Here is a 21,230-nt window from a genome sequence, read left to right on the forward strand (position 1 = left end):
TGATCCAGCGAACTCTGACAGCATTCAATGGGTGTTTTAATTAAGCTGGGAAGGCCCGCCGGAGAACGCAGTGGGTGTGAGCGGCTCAAAAGCATTAGCCTGGTGGAGCTGTTGAGGAGCAAGAAAACGGTGGCCTCTTTAATGCCTCCCATCCTCTCACCTTTCTCGTCGTCTGTAATCTTCTTCTGTTCCATCTCCTCATTAATTCCCTCCATGTTAGCTTAAGTCATTAGCCACCACCACCACCTTCCCTTCACCTTCACCTTGTTAAGAGACTTCTCCCTCTCTCTCTCTCTCTATATATATATATATGTATATGTATATATATATCGCTGGGCTATGCCTCGTTCACTTCGGTGCTTGTGTTGTGAGCGAGCGAGGGTTGAAGGCGGTAGGGTGACAAGGGGAACATGGAAGTGGTGACGCTGCTGGTGGTGGCAGCATGCATGGCAGTCTACGTGTTGTGGTTTTCGCGGCTGGCGTCGCGTCTCACCGGCCCGCGGGTTTGGCCGGTCGTCGGTAGCCTGCCGGGACTGATTCAGCACTCGGAGCGCATGCACGAGTGGATCGCCGACAATCTCCGCGTCAACGGCGGCACGTATCAGACCTGCATCTGCGCCGTGCCGGGGCTCGCCCGCCGCCAGGGGCTGGTCACCGTGACGTGCGACCCCCGGAATTTGGAGCACGTCCTCAAGACCCGGTTCGACAATTATCCCAAGGGCCCGACCTATCACGCCGTCTTCCTCGACCTCCTCGGCGACGGCATCTTCAACTCCGACGGTGATACCTGGCTGTTCCAGCGCAAGACCGCGGCGCTGGAGTTCACGACCCGCACCCTCCGCCACGCCATGTCGCGATGGGTCTGCCGCTCCATCCACCTCCGCCTCCTTCCCATGCTGCAGGACGCCTCCCTCAAGTCCGGTGTCGTCGACCTCCAGGAGCTCCTCCTCCGCCTCACCTTCGACAACATCTGCGGCCTGGCGTTCGGGAAGGACCCCGAGACGCTCGCCCCCGGCCTCCCGGAGAACGCCTTCGCCGTGGCCTTCGACCGCGCCACCGAGGCCACTCTCAACCGCTTCATCCTCCCGGAGTCCATGTGGCGGTTCAAGAAGTGGCTCCGAGTCGGCATGGAGGCCACGCTCTTACGCAGCGTCGCGCACGTCGACCGCTACCTCTCCGCCGTCATCAAGACCCGCAAGCTGGAGATCGACGACGGGCAGAACCATGACGACCTCCTCTCCCGCTTCATCAAGAAGGGCACGTATTCCGAGTCTTTCCTGCAGCACGTGGCGCTAAACTTCATCCTCGCCGGCCGAGACACCTCCTCGGTCGCTCTCAGCTGGTTCTTCTGGCTCGTCTCCTCCCATCCCCACGTCGAGCGCCGCATCCTCCTCGAACTCGCCTCCGTCCTCCACGAATCCCGCGGTCCCGACACAAGCGCATGGCTCGCCTCCCCGTTCACCTTCGAGGAGGTCGATCGCCTCGTCTACCTGAAAGCGGCGCTCTCGGAGACGCTCCGTCTCTACCCGTCCGTACCCGAGGACTCGAAGCACGTCGTGGCCGACGACGTCCTCCCCGACGGCACGTTTGTACCCGCTGGCTCCTCCGTCACGTACTCGATCTACTCGGCCGGGAGGATGAAGTCAGTGTGGGGGAACGACTGCCTGGAATTCCGGCCCGACCGGTGGCTTTCGTCGGATGGGAAGCGGTTCGAGATGCAGGACTCGTTCAGATTCGTGGCCTTCAATGCCGGCCCGCGGATCTGCCTCGGGAAGGACCTCGCCTACCTCCAAATGAAGTCCATCGCCGCCTCCGTGCTGCTGCGACACCGCCTTAACGTCGCCCCGGGCCACCGCGTCGAGCAGAAGATGTCGCTCACCTTGTTCATGAAGCACGGGCTGAAGATGAACGTACATGACCGCGACATGGATTCCATTGCCAGCGAGGTAAGGAAGATTCGGCAGTCGGCGGCGGCAGTTCCCGCCGAGGTCGTGGCCGCTGGTGCCTGAGCGCCGAGTGCATGCGCCTGCTCGTAGTACAATAAGCAATGGTGGTAAGGTTAACGTTGCACGACCGCGACGCATGGTTTGCGTACACGTAAATTAGATGGTAATCAAGGAAGTCGGTGTCACTATACGACAAATAATATCATATAATATAACATATGTAATGGAATTGTATTATGTCTCATGTTATAGATGGGTTCCTTCAAGTGCAAATCTCCATAATGTACGTAAACAAAGATGGCATGTGACATGAATCAAAACACAAATATGCTATTTCTACAAATACAATGTTGTATATGTAAAAACATCAAAAGGTACACCACCGAACAAGAAGTACATGTATAACTTCAACATCTATCTCCCATAGCGATTAGTATAAAACAAATAAAAGAAACATGTGCCGTAGCATAGTTGTATTAAATACCAAGTATTAATATAAACAAAAATAGATTTATTAAAAGGTGCTGTGCTTAGTTTAATGTAATTAAAAATTGTTAATTAAATTAAGCAACAAATTTGAACTATAATAATGAGCTAATAAAAAACATTTGTTATTACTGCGTTAACTCCCCGATGGGTGAATTGGCACGAGACGGCGACGAGCGTGCACGAGAATAGAATAAGGCATCAGTAACCAACAGCACCCGCCTTGCATTAGCATTTAAAAGTCCTTCATTACGTGCGTTAATTAAGCACTAACGCCAACCCTCCCCTCTCGTTGCGTCGGGCCGCAACGGTGCTATTGGGACCCGCGGGATGAGGTGACACGTGGAATAAGTGTGATTTGTAAGTGCATTGTTTTTTTAGTTGCCTTCGTTCTTCTTTCTCACACGGTTGCTCACCCGAACCCTTTTCTCTCCTCTCCTCCGTGTCGCTGCCATTCGCCTTCTCCGCTCTTACTCGCACACACTCTCTCCGCTTAGGTCTTCATCTTTCTTCCTCTTCGTCGTCGCTCGCCTGTGGCATTCTTCCGAACGCTTCGTCCTTATCGATTCTCCAGTCTCTCCGTCTCTTCTTAGGGTTTCTAGGGTTCCTTGATTTCAACCGGGAGATCGAGGTCGGTGAGCGAGACTGAGCGACAAGTGAGTTGACAATCTAGGGCATTGGTTGGTTGGGACGTTGGGCGCCCGCTGGTCCTCTGCCTTGGGAGCTCTTGAGTTGTTTGATCGGGCGGGGATCGGAGGGATTCGGCGGCGTTTTGATCTGCAAATTGCTGGAGGGGCTCTTCTAGTGGTGCTCGGATTTTTGCGGTTAGTTCATTGATAGGAGCATTTGAGATTTCTTGCGGTTCTTTTCTTGAGTTTGTTGGATTGGACGAGTTTTTGGATCTTCGCTTACTACAGGGCTAAGATCGGGGGACGGATAGGTTGTTGTAACTCTGTTGTCGTATAATTGGATCGGTAGATTGAGTTTAAGCACCGTCAGTACTGGTGGATAAGCTGCTTATTGGATGCCATGACTGTTCCTGTTTGTTGCTTGGTCTTTGCTGGATGGCATATTTGCAAGATCAACCTTTTAATCTTGTTCCTGGTTTGTTACTTTGGGTAGTCACTACATTGTAATCTGTCCACTTCAATAGCAAGCATCATATGAATTCAATTTGTACATATTCCTTTATCTGCTCATTATTTGCTTTACCTCTTATGGTACGAGCTTGAGATTTTTGAGGCATTTATGATGAGGAAATAGTAGAAATTTGCTGATGCTTTTGACCATTTGCTTATGTAAAATTATGAACACCGTATATCATGCTGCTTGAAGTTGTATTCATGTATGATGCTCATTTGTGATTACTTCTTGCTGGGTTCAGCATTTCATGATGCTTTCTTATTCAGGTTAATGACAAACCTTCTTGGGGAGGCTTGGTTCTTCAGGTGTCTCTCTTTGGTTGCTAGTGCTGATGGTGAGGTGCTATAACCTGAAGCAAGACTATGAATCTCTTCTCTGGTGGCTAAAGCATTAGCTACCATGGTTGCTAGTATTACATAGCCATTTATTGTCTTTAGAAACCCCAGCCACAATGCCTTCATGGTGGGGGAAATTGTCTTCTAAGGATGTGAAGAAGAACACAAAGGAAAATTTTATTGACACATTACACCGTTTTATTAGTTCAACTGAACAAAAAAGCACTACAAAATCAAGGGGAAGTCGACGGCGAAAAAGTGACACTTCAGAAAAGGCATCCAGATCAAGAACAGAATCACGATCTACATCACCTTCTGCACAAGTGTCCCGGTGTCAGAGTTTCGGAGGCAGGTCAAATTCCCAACCACTTCCTCTACCCGGGCTGTGTTCAGGCATATCATGCAAGCCCTCTGAGGTCATTACATCGAAGTCGATCCTAGAAGAGCGTGGAAAATCACAGCTGCGTTTACCACTTCCAAGACCTAACCACATTTCAAAAAGACCAGATACTGCTGAGCTTGATGGAGGTGTAGCTACCACCTCTATTTCTAGTAATTGCTCTATTGATAGTGACGATGCAGCAGATTCTGAACTTCACAGCCCAGTCAATGACTTTTTAAAAAGCAATAGAGCTGTTACAAGCAACCATAGGTGTGGAACTTGTGATTTGATTTCCGTGTTTCATTTCCATTTTAGCTTGTTGATCTTTCACTTCTAGACCTTTCCCCTTACACACTTTTCTTCTTTGTTCTCTTTGAAGCGTGGGGCGCAAGGACCCATGTCCTGCGACACAATGCAAACCAAGAGAGATGATGAAATCCACAAATTTCTTACTTGGGAACCATATTTTATCTGCACCATCTAAGCAGGGTTTTCAGAACAATTTCCAATCAAATATACAAATTCCTCGACATGGTGCTTTTGCAAGTGCACCAGATAGTTCATTGTCAAGTCCCTCGAGAAGTCCTATGAGAGTTGTATTCCCTGAGCAGATCCCAACATCAGCCATTTGGGCGACAAAGCCGCAACAAGATTTGACTTTTTTTGGATCTGGCCAGTGCTCAAGTCCAGGTTCAGGTCAGACTTCTGGGCATAATTCAATGGGAGGAGACATGCTTGGACAGTTCTGGCAACATAGTAGAGGTAGTCCAGAGTGCTCTCCAATACCAAGCCCAAGAATGCTGAGTCCTGGTCCTAGTTCTAGGATACATAGTGGAACCGTCTCTCCACTGCATCCACGGGCTGTAGGAACAGCACCAGAGTCACCAACAAGGCGGCATGATGAGGGGAAGAAAGAAAGCCACAGATTGCCACTGCCGCCAAAAAATATATCTATCAGTGCTACTTTTCCTCCACATAATTCAACCACAAATTCTTCAATGTCAGTAGTACGCAGTCCTGGAAGGACAGATAATCCCACAAGTCCTGGATCAAAGTGGAAGAAGGGAAAATTAATTGGACGTGGTACATTTGGACATGTTTATATTGGTTTTAACAGGTATTGTGGGCCTTCTACCCTTCAAAATTTTCATGCTGTTACTTTGATTCTTTCCATGCTGATGGATTTTGAGATGCATGGTTTAGTTTGTTAAAAATTACATTGTTAGTTTAGGAACTTCCTACATGGAATGTTGATCGAGTTTTATTTCATCAACTGACTAGGTAAAGCTGATTTCTGAACCAAGTTACTCCATAGGTGTCCAGTCTTCTCTTTAGGCTGAAGAAAGCACTATAACTTGTAGTAAGATCACTTGTTCCTTTCACTTAGTAAGAGGTTTAAAAGTGTTCAATGAAATACAAGTCAATTATCGTATCTTTCTACAATTTTAGCATGATTATGGCACCATGAATCAGTACATAACCATCCATTATTGACACATGTAAGAAAACATGAGCAAGTCCAGAACTGTTACATGCATGTACAGCATATAAAGACATACTAACTCAATTGACTTTTAACTGTTGCAGCAGCTTGGACCAGTAGAGGCTAAATTACCCAATAAAAAAAAGCTCTAATATTTAGAAGAATGGATGGGTTATATTATCCCTTTAGAGTACATGTCATGACTCTTGATGTTTTTCTTCATATAACCTGAATCTACAAAAATGTTCATGTTTACCTCAGCTGAGGTCTCTCTGTTAACTAGTTCTCGGTAAGTTTTAATGACCGCACAAGTTGTTCAGTAGGTTACTTGGTGAAGGTGATAGGACCAGGTCATATGATAATGAAAGTGAGAGAACCTAAGACTTAATTGATGGTGCTTGTAGGTGATTTGCATTTCCTTTGTGAAGGAGCTAAAATGAGGTGTCTAGTAGAAACAAATGGTAATGGGTTAGTTTCATTTTTTGGACAATTTATATTTGTTTAAATTGAAACATCCATATCTGATAAAATTTTATCTTGTTTTTATTTCTTTGATCTTCGTATAAGATAGTCATTCTCTATTCTATCTGCTCAAGTTTTTCTTTCTACTGGCTGCTTGTTGATTTTCTACCTTTTCTAGTGAGAGTGGTGAAATGTGTGCAATGAAGGAGGTTACCCTGTTCATGGATGATGCTAAGTCAAAAGAAAGCGCAAAACAGTTGGGGCAAGTGAGTATTTTATCCCATTAGTTATTCTGGAGGATATGCACTCAATATGACATCATCTTTTCCCTTTATGACAGTATACATTTAGGTGTTTGCTTTCTTGGCAGGAAATATCCCTCTTAAGTCGGCTACAGCATCCAAATATTGTGCAATATTATGGTTGTGAGATGGTATGTCAATTTTCTAGAAATGACACGACCTATGATCTTGGCCTGGATTTCAGTCTTTCTTTATTCATCATCACACATTAATTTTGACATACCTATATTTCTCTCATTCCAAACTGTGCCATGTCAGCCATTTTTTTTATAGGATCTTTATGTTCAGTAAGCTTGATACCAATCAGACATTTGACAGGACTTTTACAGTTTTACTTTTATCTATCACTTTGCATTTTTATCAAGGAGTACACTGTTATTTGTTCATGCATATCCTGTTAAGATACATGCAGGATTAGTGTTTTCTCAAGGTATTCAACAGTTAATTATGGTATTTTCAACTGCTATATGGACCAAGTTACTGCAACTTTCAGAACAATTTTATGAATGCCATAATTCCATGAGTTGATGTCTAATGGCTAACTAAATGCAGCTGAAGAATCACAGTTAAATTTTTTCTAATGAAAATGGAGGGAAGGTCTGCCAACCTATTTATCAGGTGTTGAATTTTTGAAAAAAAAAATTATTATGTGAAATAAATCAAGATATAGAAGTACAGTGATGAAGAGAAGGTAACCGTAAAAGTAAAACCACTATCAAAGTTAAAACACTAAAATAAATACCAAATCCTATTAAAATCTGTTAAGAACTTTGATTTGTTTCATTTTCAATAAGCAAATTTACATCCCTATCTTATATTTATTGCACAGGTAGTAAAACTAATTGTTCGACACTTTCCATTCAAATACAAGTCATTGAACATAGCACAATACTTCAGAATTTTCTTCCTTTTATCCCAAAGCCATATATGGTTAAGGGCCATGGCAAGCCCAACTCTTTTTAGTTTTTTGGATGTAAGGGCCTTTTACCATGCCTTTTTCTGCTGGCTATTGGCATGGTACCTGCTACATACTGTTGTATAGATAAATGCTTCAATATATAATATACACCTTTGTGTTGGTTTCTTACTGACACTGCAAATACTGGATGTACACCTTCATTGGTGCTGACAGCACCTTAATCTATGCTTTTTGGAATAGTTCCTTTCCATCTGGTTGGGATGTAAAATGAGAGTTCCTGGGCTGCCAACTGCTGGTCAGCTATTCATAAACTTAAACTGTCTCTTACGATTGGATGGTTTGCATTGAGATAATTAGATCTGATCTGGACAGATAATGTACTAGATGGAACCAAACATTAAAAGATTCCTTAAAGCACACAGATGAAAAGAACTCCCAGTACTTATCAATGGAAGAATTAGTTCATTTCATAGAGATCTAGCAGCCTTACTAATTTCATGGGTTGGTGAGTTGCTGCCAATGATTGAACACCTTATGCAGTTCCCATGGAGGCCTGATGACCCTACATCCATCAGGGGACAATCAAAACAGTGCCATGTTTTATCTGATGCCTATCATTTTTATTTTGTCTGATGCCTATCTTCGTTGTTTTTAATCTTTCTCTTTGCTGTTCTAATTTCATCTGGAATCTATGTAGCCAATCAAAATCCATGTTTTGTCAGATGCCTATCTTTGTCCTTTTTCATATTTCTCTTTGCTGTTTAAATTTCATCTTGGAAACTATGGCGACGTGGGGATAGGCTGTAGAATTGTAATCTTTTTCTGAAATATCATCTTTAAGTTATGCAAATGGGGACAAGGCATGTGAGGGAGGGAGGGAGTTCTCCTCCTTTTATTGAAAATCCCATTAAGCATTTAGACTGACAACTGTTGTAACCCCTATATGTGAAACTAATCCACCCAGCCAATTTAATTATTTTAAAGTCAATTTAATCTGATTTACTCTTTAGAAGTAGCAGTGTTTTATCACTTTGTTTTGTTTTAATTTTGTACTTCTTAACAGATTGATGACAAGCTTTATATTTACTTGGAATATGTATCTGGTGGTTCCATACATAAGCTACTTCAAGAGTATGGGCCACTTGGTGAACCAGCAATTAGGAGTTATACGCAACAAATTCTTTCAGGTTTAGCATATTTGCATGCAAAGAACACTGTTCACAGGTATGAATAAGTCTTGGTTTATAATTTTTGAATATCTGTGAGTCCATGTTTTGGAAGATGATATCCTGACCATAGATTTTCTTTCTTATGTTTCCAAACTATCACTCACATTTAGGGACATCAAAGGTGCAAATATATTGGTAGATCCAAATGGCCGGGTCAAGCTGGCAGACTTCGGGATGGCAAAACATGTACTGTTTTAATAATGATATTCCTTTTTTTAATTCTATAAGTATATTTCTGATTAGTTGGAAATAAATATCAGGCTTTAAAGTTTTAAATGATGTGATGTTAATCATGATGTGAGTTGGTTTAAACTCATATTTTGTGGGAAGATTTATAGATTGCATCTTTTAGAGCTCCAGTTCAGTTTTAACTATTTTAATTGACCTTAGTTGCAGCTAGAAATTAGTCATGTTGGTCCAAATCCAAAAAAGTGATGCCTTGTAGGGAGGAGGGGAGTTTCAGAATGGAACTATTTAATTATTCTTGTTGCTTTAGCTTTAACAGATATACTGAATTTTATACAGGACTATAGAGGGGAGATGAAACCGTGTAATATACATGGTTTACATATAATTGCGAGGTCCTGTTTGGAGTTTGTTAATTTCGGAGTGTAAAACATGCTTGAGTAAAGGACAAGCAACTTCAAACTAGTTGTAAAACATGAAATCAAAATATAGGAGGCAGAAATGACCTGAGCATTATGCTTTTATATTACAAAATCGATTTCAATTACCCATTTCTTCCCACATGTTGAATATGTAATGGTATCCTGATTGTCTTTTTGTTATTTTTATGTCATTTGTGATTGCTGTAGTGTCTTTCTCTTTTAAACATCGGACACCTCATCATGGTGCTGTAGGATTGAAACGCTAAACATTGATGCACTGTAGCAAAGTTCTGCATGACAGCAGGCCAAATTGATTTGTGGTCATTTCAGTTTGACAAATTATAGTATGATAAACAATAAATCTTAGTTCTAACATACAATCTTTATGTTGCTTGCACAGTTTTGTGTTATGAGCTTTTTCCAGCATTTCAAGTTTGTTTTGGGCATTGTATGGCCATAGAATAACTCGCTTGAAGAAACTGATGGCATAACTTTATCTTATATAAATTCCACGGTTCATCTTCGACCAGCTATTTCAGCACTTTACCCTGATTTATAGTGTCCTTTGGTTTATTCTTATATATTTATCTGGGAAATGTTAACCATCAATTACAATGTTCTTAATATCCTCTTGATCCTTTGTCTTAGTGTCAATTACATGCCATTACTGCCATGTGACTCCAAGAGTTCTGTATGAAATGTATAGTTTATAAAATACTTGTCTATGACAGATGTATACAACGAGTTCCTTCTGAATTGAACCTGAACTACATGATATGTTCCAAAACATCAAACTGAGTTGATGAGATATAACACTTTAAAAGAACACTTATGGATATTGGTTGCAACATAAGCAAATTTTGTTATTGATTAGCAATTGCATCTGATATAAATTTAAACTGTAATGCACCCTCTGAAACTCAAGCAAATGATAGCATGTGTTTTTTGAATTAACATTTATTAATTCTGTAAGGGATAACTTTCAACTTCTTTGTGTTTCATTGTGCCTGTAAAGCTGCAATTTATTTGTATCTTGAAAAATTTTCCAGTCTCTTTATTCATCAGTTTTTATTAATGAAACTTATCCCTGAAACTCCATAAAGGCACCACAGTAAAGAAAATTTGCTGTTTAAGTACATTTTATAGTGATACTCAAATGTTGTTCCTTTTTCCAGATTACTGGACAATCTTGTCCCTTGTCATTCAAGGGAAGTCCTTACTGGATGGCTCCTGAGGTACTCTTGTTTTATTTTCTCTTCCTCCAAAATTTACATTTTCTATGAAAGTCATTTTACTTCTCTCCTTTTGACTTGTGAATTGTCTGCTTCTAATATGCTTTCTTACTGCAATATGTGCATAGGTCATAAAGAACTCAAATGGCTGCAATCTTGCTGTGGACGTATGGAGCCTAGGGTGCACTGTCTTGGAGATGGTTACATCAAAACCACCTTGGAGCCAATATGAAGGGGTTAGTACTTGATCATTTGGGCCGAGTATAGTGGTACTTTGGTACATAATTTACTGTGATAGCAGCACTTAGCTGCGGGATAAAAATCACAACATCCATTAGTATTATCATCCTGTTGTTACACTCTCGATCAGTAGTTGTTTTACTAGCATTAGATTTTTCTTGTTGTGCTCTAGATTGCAGCCATGTTCAAGATTGGAAATAGTAAGGAGCTGCCACCGATCCCTGATCATCTTTCTGTTGATGGCAAAGATTTTATAGGAAAATGTCTTCAACGTGATCCATCCAAGCGTCCAACTGCATCTGAACTGTTACAACATCCATTTGTTAACAGTGCAGCCTTGATAGAAAAATCCATCTTTAGTTCCCAACCTGTGCAACAACTGATAGGTGTTTCAAGTGGAGCATGTATCAAGGTATTGACATATTGGCTCTCATATTGTCTATTATGTTTACTGGTTCTTGCCATGCATATAAATTGCAACTTCTGGGAGATTGCTAATTTTGTAAGCTGTGTTATGGAAATTTATTAGTATTGATTCATTGTTTGCTATATGGTTGTCATATGGTGGAGGAAGAATATTGCCAATTATGACTGAGTTACAATGTATTATTTGTGAAAGAGATGTTTATCTTATTGAAATTTTAGTTTGAATTATCAATATGCAGTTAAAAGTCAAAAACTATTCATTAGTTTGTTTAATAACAAGATGGTGGTTTTGCTGCAGTAAAGTGACAGTTTTCTTATCAGAATTTATTGCTATTGACATAATTGTCACCGTAGCTTCTCTCTGATTTTGTACTTTGTCATTGTACATGGTGCAATATTTCTCATCTTTGTTAATTTACCAATTGAAGCTTTATAAATTTATATATGGAACTGATGCAATGATCAGTAGCTCCCTTGGACACCTTTCATGTCTTTAAGGCTTAAATGTAACATATTGTAGGACCAATAATTTACAATTTGCCCTTCGTTGATGGTCCCTCTATCAAACTTCAAGTTACTTCTTTGTGTCTTCTAAATTAAAGCCAAAAATGATTTTTTTTAAAAATAAATTAGAGTATCCCAGTTAATACTTATAAAATGTGATGCATTTATGAAATATGTTGCATTATGACCTCATCTACAGCATGTAAAAAATACAGTCCCATTTTATTTTTTAGATTAACCTGTTTATTTTAATTCTTTTTTTTTGTGGGAATCTTATATGTGTATACAAGTAGTATTCATGTATGCAGTCTTTGGAACAGTTATATTTTCCTACATGTCCTAGCATCTCCTTGCTAAATTTTCACTCGTGTACCAACTCCAATCCAGTTCTCATGTATGCATACTTGCAATACAACAAGTATGATAAAGGCTGGACTTTCTTTGGAGTGTTAACCTCTCCCTTCTAATGTTCTCCATGTGTAGTTCTGGTACTCTTAATGGCTAACGATAAATCAAATAGATGTTTGTAGACCCTTGTTTAAGAAAATTATCAACTCTCTATGCATCAGTGAATTCATGAATTTCTATCTTACTTCTAATGTTCTCCATGTTGATGTAGGAATGCAGTGTGTCATAAACTTGTTTGCTTGATTACTTGGCATCAATATCAGTGTTAGCCATGAATATATACTTAGGATTTTCATGTAGGACCAACATAGTAGGACTCCCATCTTGATATGCCAAGGCAATCCCGATCTCATTGTTTTAGCCCACATGTAGCGGTTCACTAAATGCTCTTAAGTGAACCATGGGCCAAGATGCCTACTAGCCTATCTCACTTGTATAGAGCAGTACATAGCTAAAGTGGCCTAAAATGGTTACATTCAAGTCATTCTCAGGTCATCATATTTATATCTCTAAGTTCACTTTCCCATTCTGTTTACAGGATGACACACCATATCTCTCTGTGGGAATTCAACTAGCAGTATCATTATAGTGTTACAAATATCTTTTTGGCAGCATAGTTTTAGGGAGCTGATTGAATTATCTAAACTAATAGTTGAGCCTAGGTTTCATGACTAAATAACAATGAGAAGAATACTTTGGTATAGTGGTTTCTTGCTTCTTTGTCCGCTGGCTAGATCATGTACAACATGATATTTTCTGCTAATATTTTCCTTAAATTATTTAAATTCACTAATTTTAAGGATGATACAATGACTTGCTGACAACTTCTATATCAAAAACCTGTCATTACCATGCTATAGTTGCCTTCCATTTAGGAAGCTTTTGTATACTTCCATTTGTGGGAACCTTGTGCATTGTTGTTCCCCTTTTTTGTGTATACTATCAGCAGTGGCTCAAAAAAAAAAGAAAGAGCATATTTAATATTAAAGGAAGTGCACGATTGAACCTTGTATGCTTATCCATGAGCACATGTATTTGTTGTTGCTAGTTCTAGTTAAAATTTTTTCTTTGGGTTGGAAGACCTGACTCTTCTTTTATTTTATTTGTGGGGTATAGAGAATCTGTCTTTTGCTTTGTTATATCATGGAGCTAAAATATAGTCATTCCATTAATCTTCTAGAACATGATAAATTGATGCATGTTCAATGGAAAGGTTTTTCTAGATCTACATGTGCTTGTGTTTCACCATTCCAGGTCGTTTTAAATGCCATGCAGTTAAAAATAACTATTGTATTTTTTGTAGCTTCGTTGGTAGCACCATAGTTTTTATGATGTCAGTCTTGGATCTAAGTATGAGATTGCAAGGTTTTCAATGTCTGGATTGTCATAATATTTTTAACTCTTAAACGACAGATTATAGCCATTTGCTTGAGTTTTTAAATTTTGTGAACTATTCTGATCTCTAAAATTTTATACTCTTGCTTTATCTTTTATATCATTTGTAAGTTTTTCTTTTCATTAAACTTCTATATTTGTGGCTTATGCATAATTTTGTCCAAATTAAGAAGGTGCTTGTCTTAGGTATCATGACATAAACAATGAGAACATATTCTCTTTCTTACTAGTTTTCTGTATTTGTGGGCTTTCATCTGTTGCTCTTCAAAGTTAAAAAATAATGAAACTCTTGTTGTTATGACTAAACCCCAGGGTGTTGGTCATGCAAGAAATCTTTCTTCTTTGGATGTGGAGGGATTGGCATTTCATCGTTTAAGAGGTGGAAAATCTACTATTTTGTCTAGGTAAATTGATCAAAATTCCCCTTTCAGTTTTTATAAAGTTTTTTTAAGCTTACAGAAATAGGTATGCAAGCCAAAATTTTCTGTTGTAAATCAGTAAAAAGTTATGTTTGCTGCAAACAAATTGGGTATACATTGAGTTTAAAATTTTAAATCCATTTGAATAATGTTGTAGGGTTTTACTACGAAAGATTTTTCAACTAGCCTTCTCTAGTCTGATCGATTTTTTATTATGAATAGCTTTAAGTGCAGAAAGCTACATGGAAGAATGGAGCATACTTTATTACTGACTCTGAAGTTTGAACCAATCATAAAACCCCTAAAATTGGATACCAAGATTAGAATATGTACCCACTCACCTATAAAGGATAATTGATGAGCAAACCTCAACTTTTCCCTGGATATGCAATGGTAATTTTCTGAGCTCCATTCAACTGTATGATTAGAATATGTGTTTGGTCTCCAATTATTCATGTATTAGCTAAGAAAAACCTGGTCCTAGCTATCTTATTCTTCTAAGAGCCATCGGGTACTAATTGATTAGTGGATGAGTTACTTTTATGGACTTTATCTTTCTATGACCATATTGGCCACCCATTTTCCGAGATTCTATAGATTAAATTTTTCCTTGTATCATTTTTTTACAGCATTTCCCATGATTGACTCCCAAAAACTGGAAAATGCTGGTGGTGGTAGAAAAATCGACCACTGCTTCATTGAAATGACTTTAGTGCTTCGCTAAGGACACATTTTTAACTGTTTTGACATGAGCTGATCTCAAAGGTTGCCAGGAAATGACTATGTTTTTTTTTATCATGTGTCATTGTTGAAGATCACACTATTTAATGTTTTCTCTTCTGTAATTAGTAAAGAAAGGACTGTTATCTCAAGTGGTGAGGCCAATTTACAGCTCTTATTGGCTGAGAAATTTTGCTTGTCAATGCGTATGGATGGAGTAGCTAAATTGAGAAACTTAAGAGATTCAAATTGTCTAGATTCTTAACTCTTGCTGTGTTATGCATATGGTTTCTTTCGAGGCTAAGGTCATGATCTGAACAATAAAACTTTGTACATCAGTATCATATTTGATATTAGATGAGCAAGAATGCAAGACTTACAGCTGTTCTCTTGGAAACAGCTAAAGCAGTCGGTGTTCTTTGTGAGAATTTGCAATAAAATTTTTTAAAGATATTATTTTCCACTAAAACAAGGGGTTTTTTCTATAACTTTTGTTGTGTACTCTAGTTACTTGTCTTGTGGACTTATACTGTTCTACATCCTCCGTATAGACATGATAATATTCTCTAACTTGTTTGGTCTGAATTCCAGTAATCCTGCAAGGTACATATCTTGCCCTGTCTCTCCCATTGGAAGTCCTCTTCTGAACTCCAGGTCTCCCCGGCACATCAGTGGACGAATGTCCCCGTCTCCCATCTCAAGCCCTATGGCCACCTCAGGTGCATCCACACCTCTGACAGGTGGCAATGGTGCTGTTCCATTCAACCAATTGAAGCAAGTGGCTTATCTTCATGATGGTCACGGAAGTTCATCAAGATCCATGAATGGTTGCTATCCTAGCGGGGCCATCTATCATGAACCCAAGGTGGATCTCTTCCTTGGGATGCAGCACATGTTACCACGTCTTGGTGAAAGAATGACATCTGAAACTGACACTCTCAGCATTCAGGTTGGTAGGGTGGGACATGATAATATGAGAGATCCTTGTGAGAGTCACTGGTTTTTATCTGATCACATGTCATATCAGATATTGAGAGATCAAATGAAGCTTAATCCATCAGTAGATCTTCGTTCTGTTTCTTCAATGCATAGCCGTAGAAATGGTACATAAACTCTTAAATTTGAGCATCATAGTCATGTCGGTCCTTGACCACATTGCAGTCATCTTGTATGTTAAATGCTGAACATCGCAAACTTGCACCCATAAAATCAATATTTTATAAAGTGAAGACACAAGCAAGGGAAGCAAGTTCTTATCGTAAATACTGTCCGTCAAGTGACACAATGGTAAGTATCATGGTTTTTCTGATTTGTTCTCTATCAAAGCTTGTTGTTGGTAGAAAGAAGTTTTTTACTGACAATATTGACTTAATTTCAGAATGTATATGCTTATTTAAACTTGCTTTTCCTGATTACGAGATAATATGGCCTCTTTACTAATTTGAGCTAATAATTGATTTATTTAACCTTTTGATCAGAGACTTATAACCATGAATTGTCTTTTCTAGTCATATGTGCAAGGGTTCTGCCAGTCAGTGAAAATAATCTTGGTTGATAGGGAATCCATCTTGCAAACAATTGCGTGATTATAATCAGGTTCTTATCTACTGTGCTTTGGTAGTGTTACAAAGAGGCTCAAAAGTATTTGAAATATACTGCAAGTTTTGTATACTTTTTTATGTCATACTGTTTGACCTTTCAGCTCAAATGTATGTGTAACTGATACCCTGTATTTTTTTATTGCATGAACAAATAAGTAGTACTAGTTTTACATTCCAGTGCTTTTATCAGTGTTGACTACAGATATACTGACTCGAGATATGGCAAGTTGAACAATTGACTGAGGAGAACTAAATATGCAGTTTCTTTGTTTGGAAAAACTTATATGACTTTGTGTTCTTTTGATTTTGGCATTGTATTTTAAAACTTTCATATGATTTTATACAGTGGATGTGGTCTCTCTATTTCTTTCTTTTTGGTTTTGGATTACTTATTGGTCGGGAAATCTAGTGCCTGTACTTAAATATATTGAATGTTCTGTGTTGGAATTCAAATAAATATTACTGTTTCAGCATGGGTGCTTCAATTTTGTAGAAGCATTTAAACTTTTTTTTTTTCTTGTTGCATGCTATACTGGTTCGTACTTGATAAAAAAAATTGGCTGCTTTATCCGGGAGATTGTTCTGCCGTTGGTCGAGTAGGATTGATGTGATCGTTAAATACTTGATCTATAGCAAGTCCCCTGCCACCCGATTATATGGTGTTTTTCTTCTTCTTTTTTTTGTTGAAAAACTCATTTTTTTACTTTATTTATTCTTTTCTAAGTCATATGATTTAGTTTGATCGTGGAGTTCAAGTCTGATTACTAAATATTTTTCTTCTATGGGCTTATCGAAAGTTTGGTGCAAATTATAATTCCACAGCTGTAATCGAGCGAGTTTAAATGTGTGTTGATGAATAGAGCCCGGTTGTCAAGTAGCTTAATTGAAGGACACGGGGTAAAGATACTGAGAGTGTGCCTCGATCCTTTCCCTCGGAAGTACATGGAATTCTATGATTTTTATTATTGAACGATTTTGAGGAAATGAGCATTAAGCGATGTTCATTCGCTTTCACCATGCTCACCCTCCATAATGTCTTATAATTGATACTTATTTAAATTAATACAAATGTAAATCCTATGTACCAAAAATATATATGAATGTGAGTGACCCTTTCAGGCATCGAGTCCACCACAGGAGCTCTCAAGCAGAATTAGCGTAATACTGGCAACAGTCTAAAGACGTTATCGGCAACGAGATTGCTTGGACTCCTGTGTTTCGTACGAAGCCAAAGGAGCTGTTTCCACAACCCCACGCCCAAATCACCGCCTCTCAGGTCCTTTTCTTTCCCTCCTCTCTTCTCACGCTCATCCATCGATGCCTCTCTGCAACAAGTCACAGTCCACCAAGGACATCCATTATCTCCATCCCAACATAATTATAAAGGCAGTATCCCATCACCATGTGCTTTTAGCACATGTCCCATCATCAGTAGGGGTACCCCACGTGTGGGTTGGTAGCTTCCCAAATCTGGCATTTGTGAAGACACCTCTCGATCACTGTTCGGAATGTGGATAAGTTCTTAGTTCATGTTTGATCCGGTCATCGAGATCGATACTACCACCCTACTTAGCTGCTCATTTGCATTCACCAAACATCCTGTTTGGCCAATGATTGTGCTCCCCATGAGCACTGAGACCAGACATAGGCCGCACGCGTCATTACTTGGTAGGACACATGTCTCGAGGTATGTAGCTGACGCGGCTGAGCTATACGAGTGGACCGGATCATATGGATCTTAAAAGAAACGTGATACAGGGAAAAAGATGCATTTGTATATTATTATTATTATTGTTACCGGCTTACCGGATACTGAAGGTGGCTTCCCTACGAGTTCGCAGCAAATGCGTGTACATATAGTACTTGGTTCAGCAGCAGCAGCAGCAGCAGCAGCATTAAGAAAGAGATAGAATGCCGATCTCTCGGATCGCCATCGGGACGACGGAGGAGGCGACGCACCCGAGCGCGCTGAAAGCCGCGCTCGCCGAGTTTATATGCACCTTCATCTTCGTCTTCGCCGGCCAAGGCTCCGGCATGGCCTACAGTACGTTCTTCCTCGAATTGTTTGCTTGCGTAATGCGTGTTTGGTCGCTGATGGTCGATGGTGAACAACGAAAGGCAAGATGACGAGCGGTGGGGCGGCGACGCCCACAGGACTGATCATGGCGGCGCTGGCGCACGCCTTCGCCCTGTTCGTGGCGGTGTCGGTGGGGGCGAACATCTCGGGCGGGCACGTAAACCCGGCCGTGACCTTCGGTGCGTTCGTGGGCGGCAACATCACGCTGCTGCGAGGCGTTCTCTACTGGGTGGCGCAGCTGCTCGGCTCCACTGCGGCCTGCCTCCTGCTCCACTTCGCCACCGGCGGGCTGGAGACCGGCACCTTCGGGCTGTCGTCGGGGGTGGGCGTGTGGGAGGCGCTGGTGCTAGAGGCCGTCATGACCTTCGGCCTCGTGTACACCGTCTACGCCACCGCCGTCGACCCCAGGAGGGGTAGCCTCGGCGCCATCGCCCCCATCGCCATCGGCTTCATCGTTGGCGCCAACATCCTGGTGGGCGGCGCCTTCGATGGTGCCTCCATGAACCCGGCCGTGTCCTTCGGTCCCGCGCTCGTCAGCTGGTCGTGGACCCACCAGTGGGTGTACTGGCTGGGCCCGCTCAGCGGTGGCGCCCTCGCCGGCCTCGTCTACGAGATCTTCTTCATCTGCAGCACCCACGAGCAGCTCGCCTCCGCCGACTACTGACGTCCACGTCGTCTTCGTCCGCTGCTTGTCCCACCTTGCTGTCTTTAGCACTGTTTCCGCATAGGTTAATGGTCTTTTAGTCGTCGTCTCGGACGTCGATCCTTCCCTGCTCCTCCTCCTCTTCATCTGAATCCATCTGCGTACATTCATGGAGAGCTGTTCCTTTGGCCATATCTTTCGCCATAATTGGTAGGAACTTTTGACTGAATGCTATTGGCATTACAACTACATCTTCAAATAATTGGTATCAGAACTATAGGTTAATGATCTTTGATGATAAATGAATCTTAAATCTTGATTAGATTTGTTTATCTTTTGAATCATCGTTTTAATTTTGAATTAATATTATTTCCGAATTAATATGTGATGTATTATTTGAGATCTGTGAGCCCATTCTTCCGTCCTCCTCGCCTGCTTCTGTGCGGCGACTGCTTTGGGCTACGGCGTTCCTGCGTGCGATGGCTCGACGGCGGCCGCCCTACCGGAGTTACGGTGTTGAGGCTCTGCGCATGGCGGTTGCGGCTGTGTCAGTGACAATGTTGGGCAGATGTTGCTTCACAGCAGTGCGCGGACGATGGCGCTGTTGTGGCCACTGTCTTAATAAGGAGAGTAGCGGACCGTAGATTATTGGACCTCGCGGCGCGCTTGGCCGTGGCCGGGGCTGCTGGACTCGCCGAGGAGGGTGCTGGCGGCTGTTCGACAGAAACGGACGTGATGAGGAAGCCGGGGCGAGATGGCTGTGCGCGGCTCTAGTTGGGCGATCTGGCTGTTGTGTTTCAAGGCTACGTGCGACGGCGGGGCAGACGACGACGGAGATGCCGCCGTGACGATGCGCCGTCGGTGAGGGCTCGGGTGTGGAACGCAGCATGGCGCGGCGGGCTTCCACCCTCAAAAGACTATTTTACCCTTCTATAATCTATTAATTCCACCCGCAGTACCATAGTTCCAATTTTACGCTATCCTCAACCACTTAATTCCACTTTTACCCTTATAAATTGAATATTTATCCTAATATCCTATAATTACATTTTTGTCCTTCACACCTGGCATTATTGTTTGAGCAACCATAATAATAGAAATTATGTCAAAATCTGATAAATAATTTTATTAGAATTAATTAAAAAGTAAATTATAGCCATTTTATTATTATCCATATGACATAATTTATTATTATTATCAAATTTAATTGCTTATGGTATTATTTTTAGATATTTATATGACTATTAAATATATGAGCATAAAAGAAATTATGAAATACTATTTATTTTTAATGAAAGAATGATGAATACTCTTGATTGTTGCTATTACCTTGTTGCTTATTAAATTTTTTGTTCAATTAATACTATGTTTATTTTATTGAATAAATTATATCTTTAATAATGATATTAAAGAAAAATTAAGTGAATATTATTTATGAACTATATCCTTAAGTTTTGTCTTACTAATAGGCTTAGGATGGTAGGGTTATGAGATGTGAATAATAATAAATAATTTATTATTAATTTTATATTTTTATTGATCATGTACTCATGACATGAATTAATACATTTATAAAATTATATAATTGTTACTTATAAATGTTATTAACAAAATAATATTCACATGAAGACACTCATAATTAAGATATTTAGATAATTTCAAAGAGAACCTTTTTCGATTAAGTATATAGTGGGGAAGAATGATATTATTAGTGACTTTTATACCTTTTGTTGAAGGTTAGTTGTACGTGGGCGATTAATGACTATCGGCATTTCAGGCAATCGATTTGTCCACTTTGGATGGCATGGGCCGACTATTTTAATTTCATATCGTATGGCCTCGAGTAATATGGTTACTACTATTTATGATTGTATCATTTTCAAATGTAGCCAGTTACGTTATTTTTAGATATGTGTGTTCTATCGATTCGGAAGTGTTACATTGGTTTTGAGGTGACTATCGACTATCATAGTGGGGTGATATCAAAACATCCCCTATCATTATTGAAAATTGTGTAAGATAAATAATTAAAATAATTGATCTAGAAAGATCTAATAGGCTTAGTTTAATGATAATTACTAATAATATTTAAATTTTATTACAATATATAACTAGCACATTAGAATATTTAAAAATAGATTTAAAGTTCCTAGTAAGTCATTAGTTGCTTAATGATATTTAAAAAAATTTAGGACAAATCTTCGTTATAGTAGACAAAGTTGTAAAACTCAAAATATTGGACATAACGAGTCCTCATGTATTACATTATT

General features: G+C 40.2%; 3 protein-coding genes across 4 annotated transcripts; all 3 read left to right on the plus strand.

Moving 5' to 3' along the window:
• Positions 1 to 325: 325 nt before the first annotated feature.
• Positions 326 to 2,190, plus strand: LOC103985950 (cytochrome P450 86A8-like). The gene has a single exon (XM_009403803.3). It carries the CDS (start codon positions 411 to 413, stop codon positions 2,007 to 2,009), a length of 1,599 nt encoding a protein of 532 aa, XP_009402078.2. The 5' UTR covers positions 326 to 410; the 3' UTR covers positions 2,010 to 2,190.
• A 649-nt stretch (positions 2,191 to 2,839) lies between these two features.
• On the plus strand, positions 2,840 to 15,902 carry LOC135584346 (mitogen-activated protein kinase kinase kinase YODA-like). 2 transcript variants are annotated; one of them, XM_065183971.1, is made up of 12 exons: positions 2,840 to 3,256; positions 3,842 to 4,562; positions 4,672 to 5,409; positions 6,416 to 6,503; positions 6,608 to 6,670; positions 8,522 to 8,682; positions 8,798 to 8,873; positions 10,471 to 10,530; positions 10,656 to 10,763; positions 10,940 to 11,179; positions 13,813 to 13,904; positions 15,231 to 15,902. In XM_065183971.1, exons 2-12 carry the CDS (start codon positions 4,027 to 4,029, stop codon positions 15,748 to 15,750), a joined length of 2,682 nt encoding a protein of 893 aa, XP_065040043.1. In that variant the 5' UTR covers positions 2,840 to 3,256; positions 3,842 to 4,026; the 3' UTR covers positions 15,751 to 15,902. The 2 variants fall into 2 exon arrangements, with proteins under 2 accessions (XP_065040043.1, XP_065040044.1); XM_065183972.1 differs by having other exon boundaries at positions 2,866 to 2,929.
• A 2,225-nt stretch (positions 15,903 to 18,127) lies between these two features.
• On the plus strand, positions 18,128 to 19,118 carry LOC135675089 (probable aquaporin TIP1-1). The gene is made up of 2 exons (XM_065185361.1): positions 18,128 to 18,284; positions 18,359 to 19,118. Exons 1-2 carry the CDS (start codon positions 18,152 to 18,154, stop codon positions 18,979 to 18,981), a joined length of 756 nt encoding a protein of 251 aa, XP_065041433.1. The 5' UTR covers positions 18,128 to 18,151; the 3' UTR covers positions 18,982 to 19,118.
• Positions 19,119 to 21,230: the final 2,112 nt, after the last annotated feature.

This window comes from Musa acuminata, chromosome BXJ1-5, assembly GCF_036884655.1.
Source record: "Musa acuminata AAA Group cultivar baxijiao chromosome BXJ1-5, Cavendish_Baxijiao_AAA, whole genome shotgun sequence".
Classification (NCBI taxonomy): domain Eukaryota; kingdom Viridiplantae; phylum Streptophyta; class Magnoliopsida; order Zingiberales; family Musaceae; genus Musa; species Musa acuminata.